General features: G+C 36.1%; 10 protein-coding genes across 10 annotated transcripts; 5 read left to right on the top strand and 5 right to left on the bottom strand.

Annotated features, from left to right (window-relative positions):
- Positions 1-758: 758 nt before the first annotated feature.
- RO3G_16086 (uncharacterized protein) lies at positions 759-3,029 on the bottom strand (the record flags this gene model as incomplete). The annotated part of the gene is made up of 1 exon (XM_067670670.1): positions 759-3,029. One exon carries the CDS (start codon positions 3,027-3,029, stop codon positions 759-761), a length of 2,271 nt encoding a protein of 756 aa, XP_067526771.1.
- A 554-nt stretch (positions 3,030-3,583) lies between these two features.
- On the bottom strand, positions 3,584-4,819 carry RO3G_16085 (uncharacterized protein; the record flags this gene model as incomplete). The annotated part of the gene is made up of 1 exon (XM_067670669.1): positions 3,584-4,819. One exon carries the CDS (start codon positions 4,817-4,819, stop codon positions 3,584-3,586), a length of 1,236 nt encoding a protein of 411 aa, XP_067526770.1.
- A 1,052-nt stretch (positions 4,820-5,871) lies between these two features.
- RO3G_16084 (uncharacterized protein) lies at positions 5,872-7,063 on the top strand (the record flags this gene model as incomplete). Its single annotated transcript, XM_067670668.1, has 2 exons — positions 5,872-6,985; positions 7,056-7,063. The coding sequence occupies 2 exons, from the start codon at positions 5,872-5,874 to the stop codon at positions 7,061-7,063; spliced, it is 1,122 nt and encodes a 373-aa protein (XP_067526769.1).
- Positions 7,064-7,381: 318 nt separating this feature from the next.
- Positions 7,382-8,316, bottom strand: RO3G_16083 (uncharacterized protein; the record flags this gene model as incomplete). The annotated part of the gene is made up of 3 exons (XM_067670667.1): positions 7,382-7,834; positions 7,892-8,205; positions 8,265-8,316. 3 exons carry the CDS (start codon positions 8,314-8,316, stop codon positions 7,382-7,384), a joined length of 819 nt encoding a protein of 272 aa, XP_067526768.1.
- A 338-nt stretch (positions 8,317-8,654) lies between these two features.
- On the top strand, positions 8,655-8,963 carry RO3G_16082 (uncharacterized protein; the record flags this gene model as incomplete). The annotated part of the gene is made up of 1 exon (XM_067670666.1): positions 8,655-8,963. One exon carries the CDS (start codon positions 8,655-8,657, stop codon positions 8,961-8,963), a length of 309 nt encoding a protein of 102 aa, XP_067526767.1.
- Positions 8,964-9,228: 265 nt separating this feature from the next.
- RO3G_16081 (uncharacterized protein) lies at positions 9,229-10,387 on the top strand (the record flags this gene model as incomplete). The annotated part of the gene is made up of 7 exons (XM_067670665.1): positions 9,229-9,402; positions 9,455-9,485; positions 9,594-9,722; positions 9,796-9,821; positions 9,912-9,996; positions 10,064-10,069; positions 10,155-10,387. 7 exons carry the CDS (start codon positions 9,229-9,231, stop codon positions 10,385-10,387), a joined length of 684 nt encoding a protein of 227 aa, XP_067526766.1.
- Positions 10,388-10,604: 217 nt separating this feature from the next.
- On the top strand, positions 10,605-11,717 carry RO3G_16080 (60S ribosomal protein uL30; the record flags this gene model as incomplete). Its single annotated transcript, XM_067670664.1, has 3 exons — positions 10,605-10,615; positions 10,797-10,908; positions 11,091-11,717. The coding sequence occupies 3 exons, from the start codon at positions 10,605-10,607 to the stop codon at positions 11,715-11,717; spliced, it is 750 nt and encodes a 249-aa protein (XP_067526765.1).
- A 1,653-nt stretch (positions 11,718-13,370) lies between these two features.
- RO3G_16079 (uncharacterized protein) lies at positions 13,371-13,898 on the bottom strand (the record flags this gene model as incomplete). The annotated part of the gene is made up of 1 exon (XM_067670663.1): positions 13,371-13,898. The coding sequence occupies one exon, from the start codon at positions 13,896-13,898 to the stop codon at positions 13,371-13,373; it is 528 nt and encodes a 175-aa protein (XP_067526764.1).
- A 2,019-nt stretch (positions 13,899-15,917) lies between these two features.
- RO3G_16078 (uncharacterized protein) lies at positions 15,918-16,201 on the top strand (the record flags this gene model as incomplete). The annotated part of the gene is made up of 2 exons (XM_067670662.1): positions 15,918-15,945; positions 16,080-16,201. The coding sequence occupies 2 exons, from the start codon at positions 15,918-15,920 to the stop codon at positions 16,199-16,201; spliced, it is 150 nt and encodes a 49-aa protein (XP_067526763.1).
- Positions 16,202-17,853: 1,652 nt separating this feature from the next.
- Positions 17,854-19,149, bottom strand: RO3G_16077 (uncharacterized protein; the record flags this gene model as incomplete). The annotated part of the gene is made up of 3 exons (XM_067670661.1): positions 17,854-18,857; positions 18,917-19,009; positions 19,071-19,149. The coding sequence occupies 3 exons, from the start codon at positions 19,147-19,149 to the stop codon at positions 17,854-17,856; spliced, it is 1,176 nt and encodes a 391-aa protein (XP_067526762.1).
- Between the last annotated feature and the right edge of the window lie 2,995 nt (positions 19,150-22,144).

Genomic DNA, 22,144 nt, shown 5'->3' with positions numbered 1-22,144 from the left:
CACAATATTATTCAAAATACACCAATAAAAAATTCCACTTTAACTTAGTCAAGAAGCCAGTGTAGCCAATTGTGTCAAAATGTTCTCACTGCTAAACAAAAACAATTTAGAACTTCAATTTATTTTTGTTTAAATGTTATACTTTATTGAAAGTCCAATTGAGCGCTAAAAATAAAAACAAATAAGTGTCCGCCCGGACCAGGTCAATCCGTTAGGATGTCGATGTTATGAAAAAACCCCTCTGGGATAAAGGATAAAAAAGGTAAAGGGAGGAGAAATGTGTGGAGCCATAAAAGATGGAGCTAAAGGAAATGTTTAAGCCATTCGAGGAGCTTCTGACCATGTGGGTGAGTAATGGGGATAGCTGTGACATGTTGAAGTTGATCCAGTTCATGTAATATTGAACATATAACTGGCCAGCGTTGGGACCAAGATAGTGCTAGATTTGAGGATACTGAGGGGCGAGATGGAAGCATATTCAGAAGGAACGACAGAGGATCTGTAATGGTTTTAGGCATATAGAGGCGTTGGTGCATATTGAGGCAAGTAATGGCGTGTTTGCGTGTGAACTTGAGTGTAGGGTGTTTGGGACACGGATGCGGCTTTCCACCAGGTAACCAACCTAGCCTCCACCGTATACATCGACTACGTTCTGCATAGGACATGGGTAACCATAAGATAGGGTCCAAAGATACGGATCTACGGCAACTTGAAAGAAGTTTGTAATGCCCACTTTGTTGGCGCTTTTCTAGAGATTGTTACAGGAAGCGTTTTTTGGCTGTTTTGAACATGTGCTTATCCAGTTCCTCTCCTGTAGAAGGTAAGCTTTGCCAGAGAGGGGTCTTTGAGAGGAGGAACCATTGGTGTCCACGAATGTGTCGAATGTGTGGTAATAGTCGGCATAACAGTGCATCGTCAGGTAAGCATAAGGACCTGTAAAGGAACTGTGCTTGTAAAATGTGAACTCGATCTGCCATAAGGGGAAGTTTAGCTAGGTGAAGCATCACTTTGGTGGAGGTGTTTCCACGGGCACCATAGATCGTACGGATGCATGTATCTTGCACATCTTCAATGGATTTCAGCTGGGTATTAGTGAAGCGGTTGATTGCCAAGCCATATTCAAGCTGTGGTCGAACTATATGAGCGTAAAATCTGGTTGAAAGGAGCCTAGAGAAGCCAGAGGGATTAATGCCCATTGACTTCAGTACGTTCATCGTGGCTAATGCTTTAGAGGAGTTGCGTCTAATCAATTCATCTGGGTCTAGGTAACCCCCTGGTTTAAATGGTACGCCTAGATAAGCAAAAGAGGTTACTTGTGGCAGGACTTGGTTATAAATGGTATATGGTATAGGTTCTAGCTGATTGTCCAATATGACACATTTGGAGGGGTTCCATCGGTACCCCATTTGTAGGCTATGCTCTTCACACTTACGTAGCAGACCAGTCATAGTCGTACGTTCAGCTATTAGCACCACGTCATCTGCATAGAGTAAGCAGTTTAGGAGCGGTATCGTTTCTAATGGCGACATGTCAGTGGTGATGGCCTGGGATCGTAATTGGGCTGGAAGCTGATTTATGTAGATGGAATAGAGATACGGTGAGAGGATAGAGCCTTGAAGCACGCCTGTTTTCGGGTGAAAACGACGAGAGGTCGTATTAGAGAGAAGGATTTCGATTTGCACATCGTCAAAAAGGCAACGTAACAGGTTGAGCATGGGAGATGAGACGTAACGGCTCAGAGTGTCCCATACGAAACTGCGATTGACTGTGTCATATGCGGACTTGATGTCAAGAAATGCTAAGACAGGCTTGACATGGTAGTGTGTACGCAGTATGTGACTAATTTCTGTGAGGCACAAAGCCTGATCTAATGCGCTGCGGGATTCTCTAAAGCCACCTTGGGCTATATCAAGAGGTGGTCCGTCGGTTTGTAGAATGTGCTGGATGCAGCGTTCCAAGATCTTTCTAAAGATAGTGGTCATACTAATTGGACGGTAATTACCTGGATCTGATGGTGAGCCTTTCTTGTATATGGGTATCACCTGGGCAATGCGCCATGTCTGTGGGACATATGACCAAGCCCAGCACATATGGAAGAGGTGAAAGAGAATAGGTGCTAGCAGATGAGATATTGGTTGGAGCATTTCATTTCGCAGGTGATCGATCCCAGGTGCTTTCTTGACTGGTAGGGAACGGATAGCGAGGTTAATATCGTCCCTGGTGAACGGGCAATCTATTTCAAAAGGTAAAATAGGAGTATCGATTTCGTAAAGTTGGACGTTTTTAAGAAGATCACCTGAGAAAGTAGTTTCCAAGCAGGAAGCCATTATTTCAGCTGCATGCTGTGGGCCCTCTGGAGTGGAGAAAGTGGGTTTCAAAGTTCGGTTCTTGCGAATACGGCTAAGCTTAGATATTGCCTTGGTATATTCTTCAGATGCCATTTGTTTACAGAAAGTGGCCCAAGTTTCTCGGCGAAGTTGGGCGATCAGTCGACGTAGAGTAGCTCTAGCTTCTTGGTGCTTTAGCCAATAATGGAGCTTGTTAAGCCCATATGCTTTTCTCCATTTCCTGTAGCAGAGTTCTCGGTAGTCGTAAGCTTCTTGCAATTTGTCAGTCCAGAAGTCGCGTAATGGATCTGTAGAGTGTGAAACTCTCCCGCAACTGTCATCTAGTGAGGTATATATTGCCTGACAAAGGTCAGCATTGAGCTTTTCTATGTAGTCAACCGCATAATGTCTATTGTTCATATGATAATAATGTTTTTCATGGTATTGCAATAAAGGCTGGGATAACTCCTGAAAACGACGCAAGTATACTTCATGATTGTTGCGGTCCTTGAGTTTTCCTAGATTCCAGATAATCCGTGGGTGCCTTGGGAGTTGTGGAATGCTGGCATTGATTTGAAAGGAAAGAGATACTAATTTATGATTCGAGTCCAATGAAAGATCTTGGCGAATTCTCATGGAGGATCCAGTAAGCTCGGTAGTACTCATAAATAGATCAATAATGCTACTGCCCTGATGGGCCATAAAAGTATATTGTCCATACGCCAACCTTTGATTCCATAGGATGATATTGTTTCTTTGTATCCAGCTTATGATCAGATTGCCTCTGGAGTTCGTTGAGTGGTCCCCTACAATAGATCCCAGTCTAGCATTAAAGTCGCCGCAGATAATAGTCGTATTAGTGTGGCTAGTTGTATGCGGTAAAGAGTTTAAAACTTGATTGACGGTTTGGTTATCCAGATGGGGAGGTAGGTAAAGACAGTGGATTAAGACGTTAGCAATGGTAAAAGACAATTTGTACTGACTTAATGGTGTATCGTCAGTTCTAAAATGATGGACATGATACTTGCAGTCAGGATTCACGAGAAGACTGATTCCTTGACTACCTTTGGTAGCTAGAGGTTGGGTTTTAATACCATATGTATGGTATTGTTTCCAATGCGTTGGATACTTAAGTGGATTTAAGAGCCAGGTTTCCGTAAGGAGGAGAACAGAAGACGATCGAACTATATTAAGGATAGGGCCTATGGCTTGACGAGCTAAACCAGTTGTATTGAAAAGTGAAATTGTAATATTACTCATAGTGATAAGGCATCGTTCATACAGGCCTCATCAGAAGGAAGATCTTGGTTCTTATATTCATCTGTGGTACTCATGTTCTCATCTTCGAAACATAGCGGATCTGACTCTGGTTCGTTGTTACGTCGGTTTGAGGGTAGGTTCTCCTGTAAAGTCTGCTTGCTGATCCATCCTTGGGCGTAAAAATATCTTGCAACAGCAAATTTAACAGGGGTACGTATGAATCTCAGAGCTCGTTCCATACGGTTGCAATGATGCATAAAGGCGAGGTTGGCTCGTTCTTCGTCAGAAGCGTCAGCGTATTGGGGGTCACGAAGGATTTTAGGATCACAAGGATTAAAATCATCTTTCAGCGTTACCTTGAAACGTTGCAGGTGGGAACGAAGTTCGTCGGCATAATCATTGTGCACCAGTAGGGCTACGACATTACGATCAGGGTAGTGAATATCTAGGATACGGTTATTATTGATATCCAATTTACGCAATCGGGAGCGAAGTTGGCCAATGGGTACTCGGGCCTTCGTGGGGAGATAGATGTACTTAAAGCCTTGATTCTCGGAGGGTGGCTGTAATATTCTGGCGGCGGCTTCTTGTCTTTGTTGTCGTCGCTGTTGTCTTTGCTGCATTAGGCTTTCTTTCAATCGACGTACTTGGTCGGGGTTACGCCAAGGTGATGCTGTTGGCGTGGGTTCAGGGATATCAAAGGAGGATTGAGTATTTGTTATTACAGGTGGTGTGGGTTGGTTACTAGTTAATCTTTCGTGGTTAAACTGGTTCTGTAACTGGATAGTTGTGGTACGGAGTTGCTCAATTTCAGATCTGGCGGCTGCAAGCTCTTGCGTAAGGCGCTGGATCATGTTTAGAAGAGATTGTACGTCACCTGATTGACTACCAAGTGAGTCTAGCTGGTGGGTCGGAGTTGTTTGCGAGGGTCTAGAAATTTCGACATTCTCTGTAGGTGAGATCTGTGTCAAAGAAGAAATGCAAGAATGTATAATGGATCTCATAGTTATAGCTCTATAGCTACTACCGCAGCTGGTACAACGGAAAAGAGCTTGCGGGGATTCTGTCTTAGTGTGGCCGTTTCGTCGAAAGAGACCCTGTTTCTCACAGTGAGGGCATTTTAAGACCTTACGGTGTTGTTCGAACTGGGCAATCAATTCAGTAGTTTCCTCTTGGGTAAGGACATTTGATATGCTTGGCGTATTGTTTTGGTTGATAGAGCCAGGTGGCATACTTAGAGACGTTTTATTATCAGTGTTGGTTTTATAAATTAGCGGAAAAAAAAGCTTCAATTTATTTTTGTGTTGACCCAAATACAAGTGTTACACAGTGACCCTTAAAAAATGTCGTGCCATAAAAATCAGACGTTGCACCTCTGAAGTATCTTTGTGGTTATATTTCAAGTGAACTTCCCAATTTATGCTTATTGTTCTTAGTGATCGTACTTCACTTTAATTAATACTATTGAATTAACATAAGAATGCCTCTAAAGCCTACATTTAGATATTTCACTGAAATATTAGCCTATTTTCATTAAAGTAACCGGCATTCATCGAGATGCAAAAAGGTAGATGAGAAAATTATGTCAAGCAAATTCCAGCCGCTCTGCCTGTAAAAAGTGAAGATAGTTGCTTTAACAAAAATATGTATAAATAAATCGATTTGTATCTTTGGAATCGATATCAATCTTTTTGAAAAAATATCGCGCCACAAAAAGATAACTTTGAGATGGAATTAATAATAATAATAAAAAAAAGGATATTAAAGGCCTGCTTTTGTTAGCAGAATTGACCTATAAAGAACAGCTCTAAAGCCATATCCATTTTCCACAATTTATCTACAAGCTTATGTATATCCAATGCTCTGAAATGACAAGTTCAAGGTAATAAGAAATGCATCAAAAAATCGTCTGACTTCGTTTTCGGCCCCAAAGTTTGCCCAACTTTCGTTTTTGAGTTAGCAAAGCTAATAAGAATAATAAGTTCTTTATAGTGGAATTTATCTAATAATATGTTATGGATGTATACTTAAAACAAACGATATGTATTTTGGTACCATATCAATATATAGTATGTTCAATTTGAGTTCTTCACATTAATAGATGATTACGTATTAAAGAGACCCATAATGCACATGTCCTTCCCCAAATACCACTCACCCCAGAGACGCTCAACAATTGTATTAAAAGTAATAGATTACAATTTTTTTTTCTTGTTTCCCGAACCCATATATAAAAGCTGCTAACTTCAGCTTCTTCATATCATTTTTTATTTCTATTCATAAAATGTCAGCAACGGAAACACAAGTAGTTTACGAAAAGCAAAAGTTTCCACCCTATGCTTACACAAAAACTGAAAATCGCCAACCTCCTATGGTTAATACCGATTTGCCCCCTTTATTTGACGAGCCTACGACACTAAAGAACTTTACGAAACATGTCAATTGGTTCCAAACCATTCTACTCACCTCAACACCTCTACTGGCTATTTATTATGCTTCCAAGACACATTTACAGACCAAAACACTTTATTGGACAGTGTTGTACTATTTTGCTACTGCTCTTGGTATTACGGCTGGTTATCATCGTTATTGGGCTCATAGGTCTTATGAGTGTACTAAATTAACACAAATCTTCTTATGCTTGGCTGGTTCTGGTGCATTTGAAGGATCTATTCAGTGGTGGTCTCGTGGACATCGAGCACATCATCGATGGACAGACTCAGACAAGGATCCCTACGCTGCACCTCGCGGTTTCTTCTTTTCTCATATGGGCTGGATGCTGATTAACAGACCAAAGAGCAGAATTGGGTATGCAGACACGGCTGACTTGAGATCTGATCCTCTCGTGCAATTCCAACACAGATATTATCTTTATTTTGCAACCTTTATGACCTTCATCTTCCCTGCCTTAGTTGCTGGTTTCGGCTGGGGTGACTTCAAAGGTGGCTTTGTCTTTGCTGGTCTCTGTCGTCTGGTCTTTGTCCATCATGCTACCTTTTGTGTAAATTCCTTGGCACACTACATTGGCGATACACCTTACGATGATTTTCATACTCCAAAGAATTCATGGATTACGGCCATTGTTACTTGTGGTGAGGGTTACCACAACTTTCATCATGAATTCCCTCAAGATTATCGAAATGCAATTCTTTGGAATCAGTATGACCCTACTAAATGGTTCATCAAGGCTTTGAGTTACTTGGGCATGACTTATGATTTGATAACATTCCCTGCCAATGAGATCCAAAAAGGCGAAGTACAAATGTTGGAAAAACAAGTAGATGAAATCAAGAGAAAGCTAAAATTCGGCAAGTCTCTGAATGACTTACCTGTTTACACTTTGCAGAAATTCCAAGAGATAGTGGCTAATGAAAATAAGAAATGGATTGTTTTAGATGGTATGATTTACGACGTAGAGAAATTTAATCATCCAGGAGGTACAAAGTACTTGGAATTTGGTATCGGTAGAGATATGACGAAATCTTTTAACGGTGGAGTTTACAATCATTCAAATGCGGCTCGTAATTTGCTATCAAGTATGCGTATAGGTGTCATCCAAGGTTCAGAGGTGCACCTTATGGGAACAGCAGTTTCTCAACAAGCAAAAGCCAATGAATATGATGCGTCATTTGAGCCCATAAAGAAACGTTAATATTTTTCTTTGTAATCATTCATTCTTATCATTTTCTTCATTCAATAAACATAATATTTCATGTTAAATTTTTCATGCTTTTTTTTGCTTTCAACGCAACGACATTGAACTATTATTTATTATGTGCGAAAGGGATTTTTTTTTACATGACATTACAATTTTCTAAATCTTTTATATCTGGTACAGCATTGGGATTACCAAAATTCATACCAGGCGCCATTTCATCTAATAATTCTGCAGGCGGTTGTCCTAGATCTTGCATTTTTGTCATCAAATCCATGACATTTTTTGCTTGTACCTCATTCTTTTCATCAAAGTCTGGTGCTTCATATATTGCAACGATTTGCTGCCATATCACTTGCTGTTGTCTGTATTTAGCATAATCTTCTGCCTTTACTTTATCTTTATTGTTTTCTAACCACTCTGGGTATTTTTGCGATAAATCCTTCATCGGTTCATACAATAACTCTTTCGACATCAATTGGCTCATCATTCCTTCTAATACGTTTTCAAATTCGCCATTGTCGGCTAACGATTCCATCTGTTTCATTAATTCGGCCATAAAAGCTTCTTCTGAGTCTTCAGCAATAGATGACTGTGTACAATGTCAATTATTTTTCTCCTAAAAAGAGAAAAAAAAAAAGGTCCTTACATCGATCTCTTTTGAGCTGTCTTTTAATTTATCCATTGTTTTTCCAATAGCTTCTTGAAAGCTTTGTGGTTGCGTTGCCTTGGAGGCTTCTCTGTTTTTCTCAGGGGTATCAAAGGAGTCCCAGACTTTTTCAAATGTATTCTTCATTTCTCCTTCTTGCTCAAATTGACCCATCAAGTGTTCCATTCCGGCGGCTAATTGCTTTGCAAATTCGTCGTTATCCATCAAGTCGTCCAAATCTTCCTCTTTTACTTCAGTAATCGTCGTCTTTGTTTTTGGTTTCTCCGTCGTCTGGTTCATGTTGTCCAGAACATCTATGGATTATTAATATTTTTTTCTTTCTTCTTGTTTTAATATGAAACTGGATTAATACCGTCTAGCAAGTCGTCAATATCAGAGTCATCTGTATGTGTTTCTTTAGACATGTTTGCGATCAAATATAAAGAAAGAGTTGAGCGTTTGAGAAATAGACTGAGTCAAAAAAAAAATCTTTTAAGGGCAAATGGGTCAAGCATGTGAATTTCCAATTTGAATATGGGGAATCCCGTTTATTCTCCCAAAGACCAAGATTTCCAAATTCAGCCAGCTTACATCATTCTATCCTTAGATTCCCTTATGACGTTTCTTTTGTATATGTCATGATGATATTTTGAGTGTGTGAACAAATTGACTGGGGTAACATTTTGTTATTTTATGCAGCCAGCAAACGTATATAAGCCTTACACTTGATTTCTCTTTTTTTTCTTTATTAAAATATTTAAATATGTCCAATAAAGCACATACTCCCTCAAACTTGGAAAACTTGGACCATCCTCCTGCTAAAGTGGCCGGTGGTATGAGAGTGAAGCAACCTGACCCACACCGAACTCCATTAAAAGCACAAAAACATGATGAGGATGAAGAGAAGAAGGACAAGGATCGTCTTGACAAGTTAGATCTTGAAGAAAGACGTGCTCAAGACATGCAAAATCATACTGCTTCCTTTCAAGCTAATGTCACAAGAAATGCTGGTAAAAATGTCCACAGACAATACAACAATCCAGAAACGCAACCAAGATCTCTCAACCATTAATTTGTGGTGAGGTTTTTTTTTTTTTGTAAATTAAATAAACTATATATTTTAAAGATGAAAATTTGCACTCCCCTTAAAGAATGCTAGCATAAAACTAATATTAAATGGATGCTACTTAATTAGTTTATATCTCTTCAATCTCTTTAATTTTTTCTCTCTTTTTAATACTTGTTATAAGCTCGTTATATTTCCCCTTTTTATTTCTTCCTCCTTTTTTTCCCACTTTCTGTTAAATATTGCCAAGTATAATTTATTCTTGGTTAATATGATGGGTCTATCTCATAAAAAGAATGACCTACAAGCTTATTTTGAGCAGCATCAAGACAATGAAGCGGCTGCAGCAGTTGAGGCTGTAGTTGCCTCACTTCCATCCAATCAATTAAGTCGTTTTGCTATTAAGAAAGACTACAACTTGGTTAATGCTTTGTTAACAAAAGAGGTAGAAGAATGCTTTAATTTTTGTTTTGCTAAACACTAAAGAATTGCTATAGTCAGAAGTATCTGCTTTAAAAGAGGTCATCAGTAAGTGGAGAACAAGAGCATTAGAAGCAGAGTCTATGACAACTTATTACTGCGGTTTGAAGACAAAAATAAAATTATAATTTAATGTTGATTTAAAAAACCCATTAGCACAGCTGGAGGTTATGCAATCGCGGTACGAAAACGAAATTATGGATATTGAAGAGGAATACACGCATCGAATCAATGAAAAAGATGAATTGATATCAGAGCTTCAGCAAGAATTACATTATTTTGCTAGTAAAACTTATCGTAAGATTCTTTTCTATGCGTTTTAAAAATTTTTATTGATAAACTAACTGCGTTTTATAAGATAAATCAATTGATGAATATGACAACGTAAGTATTGTTGACAGTGCCTACGATGTACGTATATTTATTATTATTATTATTATTATTATTATTGACAGACATAATTTTTAATAATAGAGAAATGCGGAACAATGTTTCGAAGCTTATAAAGATGATACACCTTTGTACTCTCCTAAAATCAAAGCAGAAAGCATACTGGATGGTATACAAGTACTAATCGCCAAGTTTATTAAATAAAATTCTTATACTAAACATATATTACTCGATAGAATACAGTAAATTCCGTAGAAAAGGGGATCGATGCTTATAAAAAAGAGAAGTCAATCGAAAGCCATTGCTTATTTTCCGAGTTTACATTAGTTGAGCCAACCCAGAGCGAATCAACTCTTGCCAAGAAATTAAAAAGGTCTTCTTTCTGCAATGTATTCAAGTCATTACCAAAAATCTTAAAGAGACAGACCTTGCCATCGCTCGCTGATGACGATCAATCATGGAACCAAGCATCTTCCAATAAGACACTGATCTGTACTTTGAATCAGCTTCCTGTCACAATTTCAAATACTAACATTCATACAAACACAGTGCCTATATAAGTACATATTGGCTGAAAACGATACTTATCATCTATTTAAATTATGAACTACCTTATATATGTCTTATATGTTTAACAAATAAACACCATTATGCATTTATCTCCTTGATGTCGGAAATTTAAAATAATGTGACTTTTGAACGAAAACAATTTATGAGACAAAAATTTTTTCTGTGGTTGACCCCTTCTCTTTTTCAATCAGTTCAGACAGTATCAATATGGTTGCTTAGTAAGTATTATTAACTAGATCAACCACGTCAATTCCACCACAGATAAATACATACAAGTGTATACTGCATATGGGTGTTAGTTTAACAACATACCAATTATACATTTCATATGTTCTATACAATGCACTGTGGTGGCTTAGATGTGCACTGGAAACATTGAACTTACATTCTTGTTAACAGCAACGTCCCTACTGCCAACGACGTCCTCGTTCCCGAAACTCTTATCAAGAAGAACAAGGCCAACGCCAAGGCCGCTGAAGCTGCTGCTGCCGATAAGGTTGCTGCTCGCAAGGCAAGTATTGATTACATTGAAAGTATGTGTTTATAGAGTGAATGATGACAACTGGGGATTACCCAATGGGACTAGTCTTGCACGACAATGCTGTCTCCTTTGTTAACCATCTTTCGGGACTGAAGCTCGAATAGACATATACAAACCTTTTTTTTTCAAATTCTAATCTTTATTTTATGCAGGCCAAGCTCGCCAAGAGACGTGATCTCTTCAAGCGTGCTGCCAAGTACCATGCTGAATACAAGGCTGCCGAACGCAAGGAAATCACTCTCCGTCGTCAAGCCAAGTCCAACGGTAACTATTACGTTCCCGCTCAAGAAAAGTTGGTCTTTGTTGTTCGTATCCGTGGTATCAACAACATTGCCCCTAAGCCCCGTAAGGTTCTCCAACTCTTGCGTCTTTTGCAAATCAACAACGGTGTCTTTGTCCGTTTGAACAAGGCTACCTCTGAAATGCTCCAATTGGTTCAACCTTACGTTACTTACGGTACTCCCAACTTGAAGACCATCCGTGAATTGATCTACAAGCGTGGATATGCTAAGGTCAACAAGCAACGTATCCCCATCCATGATAACGCTGTCATTGAACAAGCTCTCGGCAAGTATGGTATCATCTGTATTGAAGATCTCATCCACGAAATTGCCACTGTCGGTCCCCACTTCAAGGAAGCCAACAACTTCCTCTGGCCCTTCAAGCTCTCCAACCCCAACAACATGTGGAAGCAACGTAAGTTCCGTCACTTCATCGAAGGTGGTGATGCTGGTAACCGTGAACAATTCATCAACAACTTGGTTCAAGCCATGAACTAAAGAAAGGAAAAGAGGGATTCGTGAATTATTAATAAAAAAATCTGCAACTCTTTTTCAAACTGTATTTGAGGAATAAAAAAATTTTTTTGTTTGAATTCTTTTTTATACTATGACTTGGAGGAGATTGCCAAAAGTGCGAAGTGATTTGAACATATTGTAATGAAGTTGTAATTCAAGGAAAGAATTTCCTGTGCATTGACATGAATAAGAAGACAATTGTAACGTTTTTGGCTTCTATTGTTATTAATGGTAGATGTCACTAGACGAAAAGAATATCTAGAGTGTTGCTCTTTAATCTCACGTTATCTTATAACTCTGGTTATAATATATGGAAAACTTAAAGGTTGTCAAATTAACTCAATAATAGAAATTTCAGGAACTCAGCATTAATTGTGAGTGTCAGTTACGTCAATCCAGTCTCGCGTAATTAGAACACATTCCTTCCTTGCTAGAATGTTGTAGCAAGATTTGACCTTAGAGAGGCTTCAAAGGCAATTGCCAAATTTTTCTTAATTTCTTGACTCTTCCTGCAGAGGTTGATCGTTATAATCTAGCAGAGTGTGAGAACGAATGCGTCGAGCAGAGACGCTACACATTCATATTCCAGGAGGTGTTTCTACAGCATGAGAACATGTACACATTTGAATGTTAGTTGGCAAAGACCTCAAGAAACTGCCTGTGAGAAGGTAGCCAGAAGCTAAACTTGTAATGTACTGTTCGCTTTCCCTTTTTCCTAGTTTATAAGAAAAAAAAAAGGAGGATAGGGGTAAACTTTGCTCCGCAATTCTTGCTCAGATGACATTCATGACTGTTTAAATGATCTTCTTTACAGAGCAGTCACTAGAAAAAAAGTATAAATAACGAGTGAAATTACATCTTTTTTTCTTCATACTTACCTGGGTCGTGCACCTGGAATCAAGAAACCCGGGTGTACAGGATTGCTGGTCGTCATTGCACAGCGACGATTGGCTTTCCTGCGAACATCTTCGGATGTCTCGAGACCACAATTTTTGCTTAGGGGGAATGGGTGGTTCGCCGCCTGTTCCCCTGCCTTATGTTTTGATAAATGAAAAAAAAGTAGAATTTAGAATGTGTTTTTGAAAGTTTTTCTCGGTGCTGTTGTCAATTCTAGTTTTGTATTACGTGATGTTTACGTTTTTAGTCATCTGTAATATAAATTGTGCAAGCAATTTCAATGATAAACTGCATGTTTCTGATGTTTCTAGAGTACAAGCACTGCATGTACTACGTCGTACAGTAAAATAGTTGTGATTACAGATAAAAATAGCACCGGGTAATTGGAAAAAGAAGTAAAAAAACACCCTGAAATAATGGAAATGTGGCATATTCCAGTGAAAAGGATCTGCGTAAATCATGTTTATTTAACCTTTACCTCTTTGAGATGCTATTTTGATTTGCTTGTTTTTCTTGATGTAATGCTTATTCTATTTTATTCGAGTAAATAAGGTATGAAATAAGTGAAGGATAGTAATAACCTACACAGACGAATAAAAAAAAAGACAAGTTATTTATGTACAAATGAAAAGAATGATATAAAAATTATTTATGTATAGAATAATAATAAGAAACGAATGAAGATGTAAAGGAAGAGGGGTATTTGATTTCTTTTCTTTTTTACAATTTTTTTTTCTACTAAACTCTTGCCATATTAGCAAATTCACTAAAAAATGAAGTTGAATGTGTTGCATCTTCATCTAATAAATCATTTGAAGGATGTAAAGCTATTTCTAATAATTTGGATTTAAAATCATGGTTATCTTGATCATGATTCCAAGGAATTATTTCGAGCACAAATTGTCGATTTTCACTTGATAAGAAGACTGAGTTGAAATATTTCAGAATGCCTTTCAAATCTTCTGCAGTGTGTTGCAATAAATCGGGTAAAGCATATTGGTCAAGTACTTCAAATATATCAGCAAGATTTGTAAGAATATAATTATCTAAATCATTCGCTAATTTCACTGCATTATCAGCTAAGCATTGAGATGAAATGATATCATTGTCATTCGAGCAGATATCAGTCAACAGCTGACGAAGATAGGCTTCAATAGCTTGGCCATTCAATTTGTCTGTAAGTTTATCCCAAGTGAGAGGTAAGCTACCTTCTGTATGAGCTTGAATGGCTGCAGATATTTGTGATTTAAGAATTTCAAGGTCCATTATGTCAAGTGTTGAAGGTATTTGCTGCTTTTGGATAGTGAATTGGTTGTTGTTGCTATGGACAGAGTCTAGTAATATTACATCAGTTGGTTGAATATTGATTTGAATGTGATGCTGAAATTGATTAGCAATTTCTTTGTCTGTATTACTGATGACAGCATCTAAATGTTCAAACTGAATATGTGTTGCTATCAATTGTGATAATCGATCTATTTGCACTCCATATTCTTCGTCTTCTGCGCTAAATGAGTCGTCTATAGAATATGAACCAACCGGTAAAGCAATAATAGTTGAAATAAATAATAGCAAAAGATAAATAATAATTTTCATAAAAAGAAATTGAAAGGGAAAAAAAGACTTTCTTTTTTTTTTTTTTGTATTTACAATAACAGAAAAAGAAGAAGAAAAAAATGTGAAATAGAGTCCACATTTATAGAAAGTTATAATTTATTGGCGGACTTTTTAATTAAAAATGGTAAGAAAAAAGAAGCTTGACAATTACGTTGTTTCTAATGAATTAAAGTACTATTATCAATATACAACTCTTATTTGTGTTTCACTTTGCTTTTCTCTTTTTCTTTTATCTCTTTTAATAAAGCATCTATTCGTGCTTTTTATTCTGAATTTTTTTTAAAGCTCAGTGATATTTTTTAAGATTAGGAGGCCTTCACCTCCTTTTCTCTCTCTCTTTTGTTTTTTACTGCCATTCTTCCCCTTCACCTCCTCCTCTTTTAAGCCAAATCAAAAGAAATATACAAATATGAAATAAATTATTACGTTTCACTTATATATTTTTAATATTTACACTTTTTTAGCTTCATTTTTTTGAATAGAAAAAAACTAACTTATTTGCTGGTTACCCGATCTTTCCCTATTTTTTGTCTTGAAAGGTTGCACCAGCCATGATGAGACTGTATCTCCGATTTTAATAAAAATTTCTTTCTTCACCAAAGAAAAGGTTATTAATACGCAAAACATACCAATGTACTTTATGATTGTGTATAAAAGGTAAAGGTAAAGAACAGTTTCGTGTTTGAAAACAATCGATTACTATGTTATTTTTCTTATAAAATGGTGAAATTGTGTAATTTTGTTTTATGGCTCATGCGTGATATAAATGTGTATGTGCTGTCTGAGTCCATCAATGAGTTTGAGTAACTTTACTCATTCATACAGTAGGCGAATATACCTTTTTTTTTCTTCATTCCTTTTTGAGCTTTAATGATTCCAAAAAAACTATATGAAAAAAGCATTTTGAGAAAAGCACGCGCTTTTGTGTTCTCAATGAATGCATTACTTTTTTAATCAACGAAGCCCATTTATGTTGGTTACAAAAAAAAAAGCCTTGTGTAGCCAGCAAATGCAATTCCTCCCTCATTTGGTGTGTTTAAATCTGGTACTTGACAAATATGTATATATGTTCGAAGAAAGAAGAAGTACAAGTAAATGATGTTAAGCATATCAAAAAAATAAACCATTGCAAATATATCTTGATTTTTTGCAAGTTAGATACATTTCATAACAAATGATTGCGCGTCAACTGTCAAATTTTAAGGGTTTTGTAAATCATAATTGGGTGTCACACAAACACGCATCGCCAAAACTACTTGTTTTGCTTAAACCTTTGTCAGATACATTTAAATTTTATTTATACAAAAAATAATGATCAATTTGAACACATGGTGTCTAATACTACATTGTTTTCGTCAGATCAATAAAAATGAATAGAAGCAAAAAATCTTTTGGGGATCAAGAGTTAAAAAGATAAGAGAGGAAGAAAGAAGGAAACAAGTGAGTATTACTAGTGAAAGGAAGTGGGTAGCCAATCGTGGAACCTTTGCTATGGTTTACACGGTCTTCGTCAGATATATTTAAGCAAGATATTTTATTTAAAGACTTAAATGAGCACTCGGTGTTTCAAGACACCATAATTGTTCAAACCAAATCAAATGAGATGTAAAGAAGCTAAAAAAACACCTTCTAGGAACAAGGGGGCAAAAAAAAGAAAGTGAATGAATAATGACGGAAAGACGTGTCATAGACAACAGTATGAGCTCTAGAGCAATCTTTGCCCGAGATGGGTTAACGACGTAGGCGGATCTGTTGTGTGAAATAGATAGTTAGGTTCATAAAGGATGGTACAAACGGTTAAGTAAACGCGTTGTATATTTATTCACAAAGACTACACATGGCCAAGGATATGTCCTGTACGGTACTTGTATGGTGGGGCAAGTTTATACGACGATAAACACTCGAGGTCAGTAATGCCAGGTTGGACAAATAAATTGGCAGCAGCATTGTAAATAGGAGTCCTGAATCACTTCAGGGCGACGTAGATTCGATGGAGGAATGTTTTGCGAGCACATTGTACTTTACAGTCAATGGGGTTCATTGGAGAAAGTAGGGTCGCGAAGGATTGAAGGATGTAAAGAATCGAAATTATCACGAAATGTGAAGTCGAATTTGCTCAATTGAGAGCGAGACTCCGTTTCATAACCAATGTAGATAAGGAAGCTGACTAAATTTCTACAGAATAATGAATATCCAGAATTCGATGGGTATTAATGTGTAATTTGCGAAGGTTCGAGCGCAATTGTTGTAGAGGGAGACAGCGTCACACACATGTACATCGATGAACTTAAAGCCTGTTGGTTCAGCAGGTGAAGAAAATTGTCTAGCAATAGCAGTCAGGCTAGGTTGGAAATTATCGCATTTAGGCTTAGCAACCTTGGACAGGAGGTGGAGGCGTTGTTAGACTATGGGGAACGCTTAGTTGAGGTGGGATAGTTAAGAGGAAGGGATAAAACGGTTGGCGATGTGGTGCGTCCAGATGGAGAAGGCGGGATATCTATGGTTGACGACTGTTTCCGTAAGAAAGTATTCTCTTGGTGTAACTTGTATATATCAGCATGGGCAGTAGCTAAGTCTACCTGCAGTTGTTAGGTTTGCTTGCTGTTGGAGAATAGAAAGTGATGGAAAGTGGAAAGAAGTCTCCTTTGTCAGATACAGTACTTTCACTTGAATTTGAGACGGCTTTAAAAAATTGAGAAAAATTAAATTTGATTTTGAAATAAAATCAATTTGAAAGGTGATTCTTTTTTAAAAAAAAGAAAAAGAAAATTAATTTGATATTTGTAGGATTGTAGACATATATTAGTATATTAATAAACATCTTATCTGTAATAATCTTCAACCAGTAGAGGCCGACTGTGTTTGTTATGGCTAATTCATTAAAAATTTGATATATACTGTATTTGTAATCTTCTTATTTTTCTTACAAACATAAACTGACTATAGTCCCTTAATTTTATGCCATTCATTTGTTTTTTGGTACAACCATCATTTACGTTTTATATGTGTGTCCTTTATTTACAATGATGGATGCTCCTTTTTATTATTTCAAGTGAAATATCCAAAAATGGTATAATTAACATTTTCCATAAACCTTAAAACATACGTTTATGTATACACATTTATACCGGATTTAACGAACTATAGACAACACTCAAACAGTGTTATTTATTTCAAAGTTAATGAGAGAAAGGGAGGGAATACGTTAATTAGATCAAGCAATAGTCAATCATAAAATCAAGATGAGATCACACTCTTTTACAAGTAGCTGAATTATGGTGTATTTCGAAATATATCGTGATAGTTCATGGTGAATTTTGTACTCAAAACCATCCCAATATTGAACACTATCAAACTTTTTATTGTACCTAATTAAAAAAAAATGCTGGCGTTACTCATCTATCGTATCTTGTATAATATAACAAGCTAATGAAAAGCTAAAATACTTTTGCAACCAAGGTTTTTTTAATTCCTAATCATTAGTGTACTCTATACACTATGTTATTTCAAGTTTTAATAAACTTGTTGCTAACATTTTTGGCAAGTTTCATTTTAACAGATGAAGACAAAAAAAAAGAAGGTTTTATCGTTACCATTTATATTATTATAAAAAAAGATTAGTTGAGGAAGGTTTTAACTGCTCGGCCAACTTCATCAAAGCCATTTCCAATATCTCCCATCTAAAGACTTTAATATCCTTATCAATACTCTTCACAGAAGGGCATCGATACTCCATGATCTTGGTAAAAAATCCAAAATTTTCATCTTCCATCTTCTTATTGAGTGTGATAGGCAAGTAACTCTGAAGCTGTCTTCTCATCCTGTTCTTTTGTTCCTTGACCAACTGGACTCTCAACAGGCTTTCGACCACACGGATGATATCAGATGAGGTTACAAAGTAATCGTTTTTATCTTCCCACCAAATACAAGAGATCACCGCGGCCGTGATGTTTTCCTTCTTGCGCTGACAGCCATGCATGATTTCTGAAGGTATAGATCCATGTTGATGGGGAGCTCGGCTGGCAGAGACATGAACTATATTGTTACCGGAGATTAAGCGTTGGGTGACTTCAAACAAATAAACCTTTCTGCCTATCGCTCTTTCTGCAGTATTGAAGCTTGGAGGCTCAAAAGGAGCGCCGATTATGGTCAATTTGAATCTTATCTTATCATTTTGATGACTTATCCTGCTGTTGATGCTATTGCTACTACTACTAACAGCACTGCTAATGCTACTGCCACTGGCACTGGTAGGACTACTATTCCAGTGAGCTACCCTATGCAAAAAGCGATTCTGTGCAGGTGGAGGAGAAGCAGAAGGTGTAAAAGGTCTGGGGGCATTAGAAGCAGGAAAATTAGCTGGTATTCTTGAATGTATATCTCTTGGAGGCGTAATTGGACGAGGGATTCTAGGAGTCATTACAGAAGGTCTGTCAGATGACGGAGATTTAAAAAGCTTGGGATGCATATGGAAGTGGTCCAAGGTGCTCGCTTTTGAAAAGTCGGGAACTTCTTGATGCTCTGCCATGCTCATACTAAGCCCAGTATCTGCAAAGATGTTATCGACAGAATCATATCCATAGTTATCTTCCGGGCTATAGTATTCGCCTGATATAGAAATATTGTTAGTCATGGAAAACACGGTAAAGGCGGCTATTTATTTTTACTTTCCAATTCCATTTTATCATGGATTCTGTTATTATTTGATGAGGAAGAGTCACCAAGGAGCATTGATACATCAGGTGAGCTTGTCATATAGACTATTATATAAAAAAACGTAAAACTCGAGCACTGCTATGGAAACCAATGGATATCGCTTACCATCGTTGCATAGATGTCTGTGATCGTAGTTATCATGATAAGGGCTTCTATAAGGATTTTGAAATTGATTGCTACTCATAGTAATGTTTTTTTCTAAAAAAAAAAAGGATAAAAGAGAAAAGAAGAGTACTATGCTCTATTTGCTTTTATACCTCTTTTTTTTTTTCTGTCCCATAAAATTAATGGTCTAGGAAAATAGTATCTCGGATATTTTATAAATATTAACTATAAAACAGTATCAGAAAGGCTCTCAGGGTAATTCAAAATGTCTCTCTTTATCCTTTTCAGTGTTGATCTTTATACTATTACACTCAATAATGCATTGAATAGCAATAACCAGCTTATACTAATCATGTTTTGAAACAGGTCAAGTTTATTTTATATGTCAAAAATATTTAATAATTAGTCTACATTATATACTTATTTATTGAAGAAAGTAGTTTTATTGAATAGCTAGTTCTACCTTTTTGTTCACAATATTGGCGGTTAAATGAAAATCCATTGAAGCAGTATACACATACGTAGTAGCTTATTTTGAAAGAAGTAATAGGAATGATGATTTTAGAGTTAACTGGGATCATCAAACCCCAGGGAAAAAGAAATATTGCCTCAATTTGGTTAATAAATATAATCAGAACCAATCAGCCCTCAATCATTTTCAACTTTACAATTCTTATTTGCATGTACGTGAAAGTTTGACAAGTAGACCAATACTGATGCTCAAAGACACATAAACCACATTAAACGACATTTTTTTCTTTGTTCGGAGAAAATTGAGCATTGGTTTTGTTACATTATGTTAATAAAATTTTGATCTTGTATAACTAACTTATTAGTGTTAAAATAGTATCTCGAATGCCTCTTTACACACAGAATTTTATAAATTTTGCAATATTCTGTAAGCTACATAGTTAGTATCTTAATCAAGGTGCAGAAGCCAAAAACATATTCTACTTCTAATCGAGATTTTTTAATTTAATAGCTCTTGGCATACTTGTAATCTTCAAAAGAATCTTGTAAGCTTTAATAGTTAATTGAAAAAATAAAAATATCATAAAGACAGCGCACTAAAATCATCTACAATGCAGTTTAACTCATCGATCTCTTGCTTAGCCTTTCACTCCCTTCATTCTTCTATATCGGGCTATTTTTGATTGGCGGATTATTTAAGCAAACAGGTTCAGCCGATTATTTTAAGAATGTATGCAAAAATAGATTAGACTAATGATTGAAAGGCTCATATTCATCTATGGCCAACTTTTTTTAACCTGACGTATTTATTTTTGTCATTGTACATATACTTTCGCCAATATGAGATTGCAAAATTAGTTTCTAATATTAGAAGTGTAATTATATCAAAGCTTAGAAATAACAATCTAAAATTGTCTTTTAAATTATGTTCTTTAATACAGGTCTCTTCTCATCATTTTGTTTTTAAAGCTTAATTTCTCTTGTTGCTTGTTCCATTTTTCTGTTTGATCAATAATCGGTCCTTAATTTTGAACTCTCTTGTTTCTACTTCTCTCCATCGAAAGTCGGTAATATTTATTCTCAATCCGGCTAGTTGGCTGTATAACCAACAAAGTGATGAAGATCTTTCTGACATTTAAAGAAGTACTACCACTTGATATCTTGATTATATAATGAACAACGTGTGCTTTGTGTCTTATTCTTTTATAAACTTGGTCATCATTTTTCAACGGAAACCTTTTGGGCTTTTTATATATATATATATATATATAAAATTGAGGTTGTTGATGAGATTAGAAAAGTCAAACCTAAATTGCTAGAATACAAGTACATGACAAATGCTCGTTTTCTAGTAATTTCTAGTGTTTATAAAACTTATATATCTAATAGGTAATATCTCTATCAGTAACAAAACAAAAATAAAATTCATTAATAATAGAGGATAACAACAACAAATGAATGATACAAGAGCATTCAAAACAAGTAAAGCATTATATAACTTAACAAAAACCTTAAAGACTACTACATTCTATAGACAATTGTCACATAATATTAGCTAGTAATATTGTATATGACAGCGTTATTTTTTTAACTAATTCCATACAAAGTACAAAATCATCCTTTGCTTATGGTTCTTATAAAATTAAAGATGTTAGCAAAGAAAAATAGTTTATTAAACATATTAATTTAGTTTTATCTTATAAATGAAAAGGGTTACACTTTCCGTTTATGAAACGGTTTACAGGTCCATGAGATGTGAGACTGCATTTTCTTGTAGAGAACCTGTTTCAAAAAGAAGGCTGCCGCACAGTGTTCCTTTCTTGCTTTCCTTATTTTAAAAACACCTTCGAGTTTAGGAAATAAAAAGCATAATCTGTCAACAAAATACATACAGTCCTTTCTAAAAAAAAAAGGAACAATCAAGCAGCAACTTGCTTCAGATGTGGCTTTTATCACCAAAGAAAACGGTAAAAGTAGACAAAACAACTGTATCAAGACAGGACTCTTTATTATTTATGAAAGTTTATCTCTACAGCGTTTGATATATATCAGAAATTCTGTAAGAACAAATAAAAAGTAGTATGTCATCTGTAATTGAAGCGAACAACAACAGATTTCTAAAATGTATCAACAAATATTTTCAAAAATAGCATGGGCTTACGTTAAGCATCCTTTATTAACTTGAAATGAAAAGGCTAATTGAGAACAAGTAGGAAAAAACATGGTTATAGCCTTTGACGGTAAGCACAACAGTTATAGCCATATTAAATTGTATGTTCACTAATAGATATGCTGTGTATGTCAATAATTAAATATTCAACTTTAGACAAATGGTTTATCACTTCTGATTTGATAATCATAAGCGAAGAACCTATAAATATAATTCAATAAAAATACTAATATTTATCATTGTGGTATGTGTTTGATATTTTAGGTTTAAACGTAAAACAAATAAGAATGGATGCTTTCGCAGGCTAAGCAGCTAGGGCTATGAAGCCTAGTAAATGAAGTATCCCAACTACAAGCCTCATTTTTTAAATGTCATTAAACTGATAGTAAGAGCCATATGGCGCTTGGGAGCATTGTCGAAAAATTAATACAAA

The sequence above is a fragment of the Rhizopus delemar genome, genomic scaffold (genome assembly GCF_000149305.1).
Source record: "Rhizopus delemar RA 99-880 supercont3.18 genomic scaffold, whole genome shotgun sequence".
Classification (NCBI taxonomy): Eukaryota; Fungi; Mucoromycota; class Mucoromycetes; order Mucorales; family Rhizopodaceae; genus Rhizopus; species Rhizopus delemar.
The sequence above is the reverse complement of the archived record's forward strand: the minus strand, read 5'-3'. Positions and strand labels throughout refer to the sequence as shown.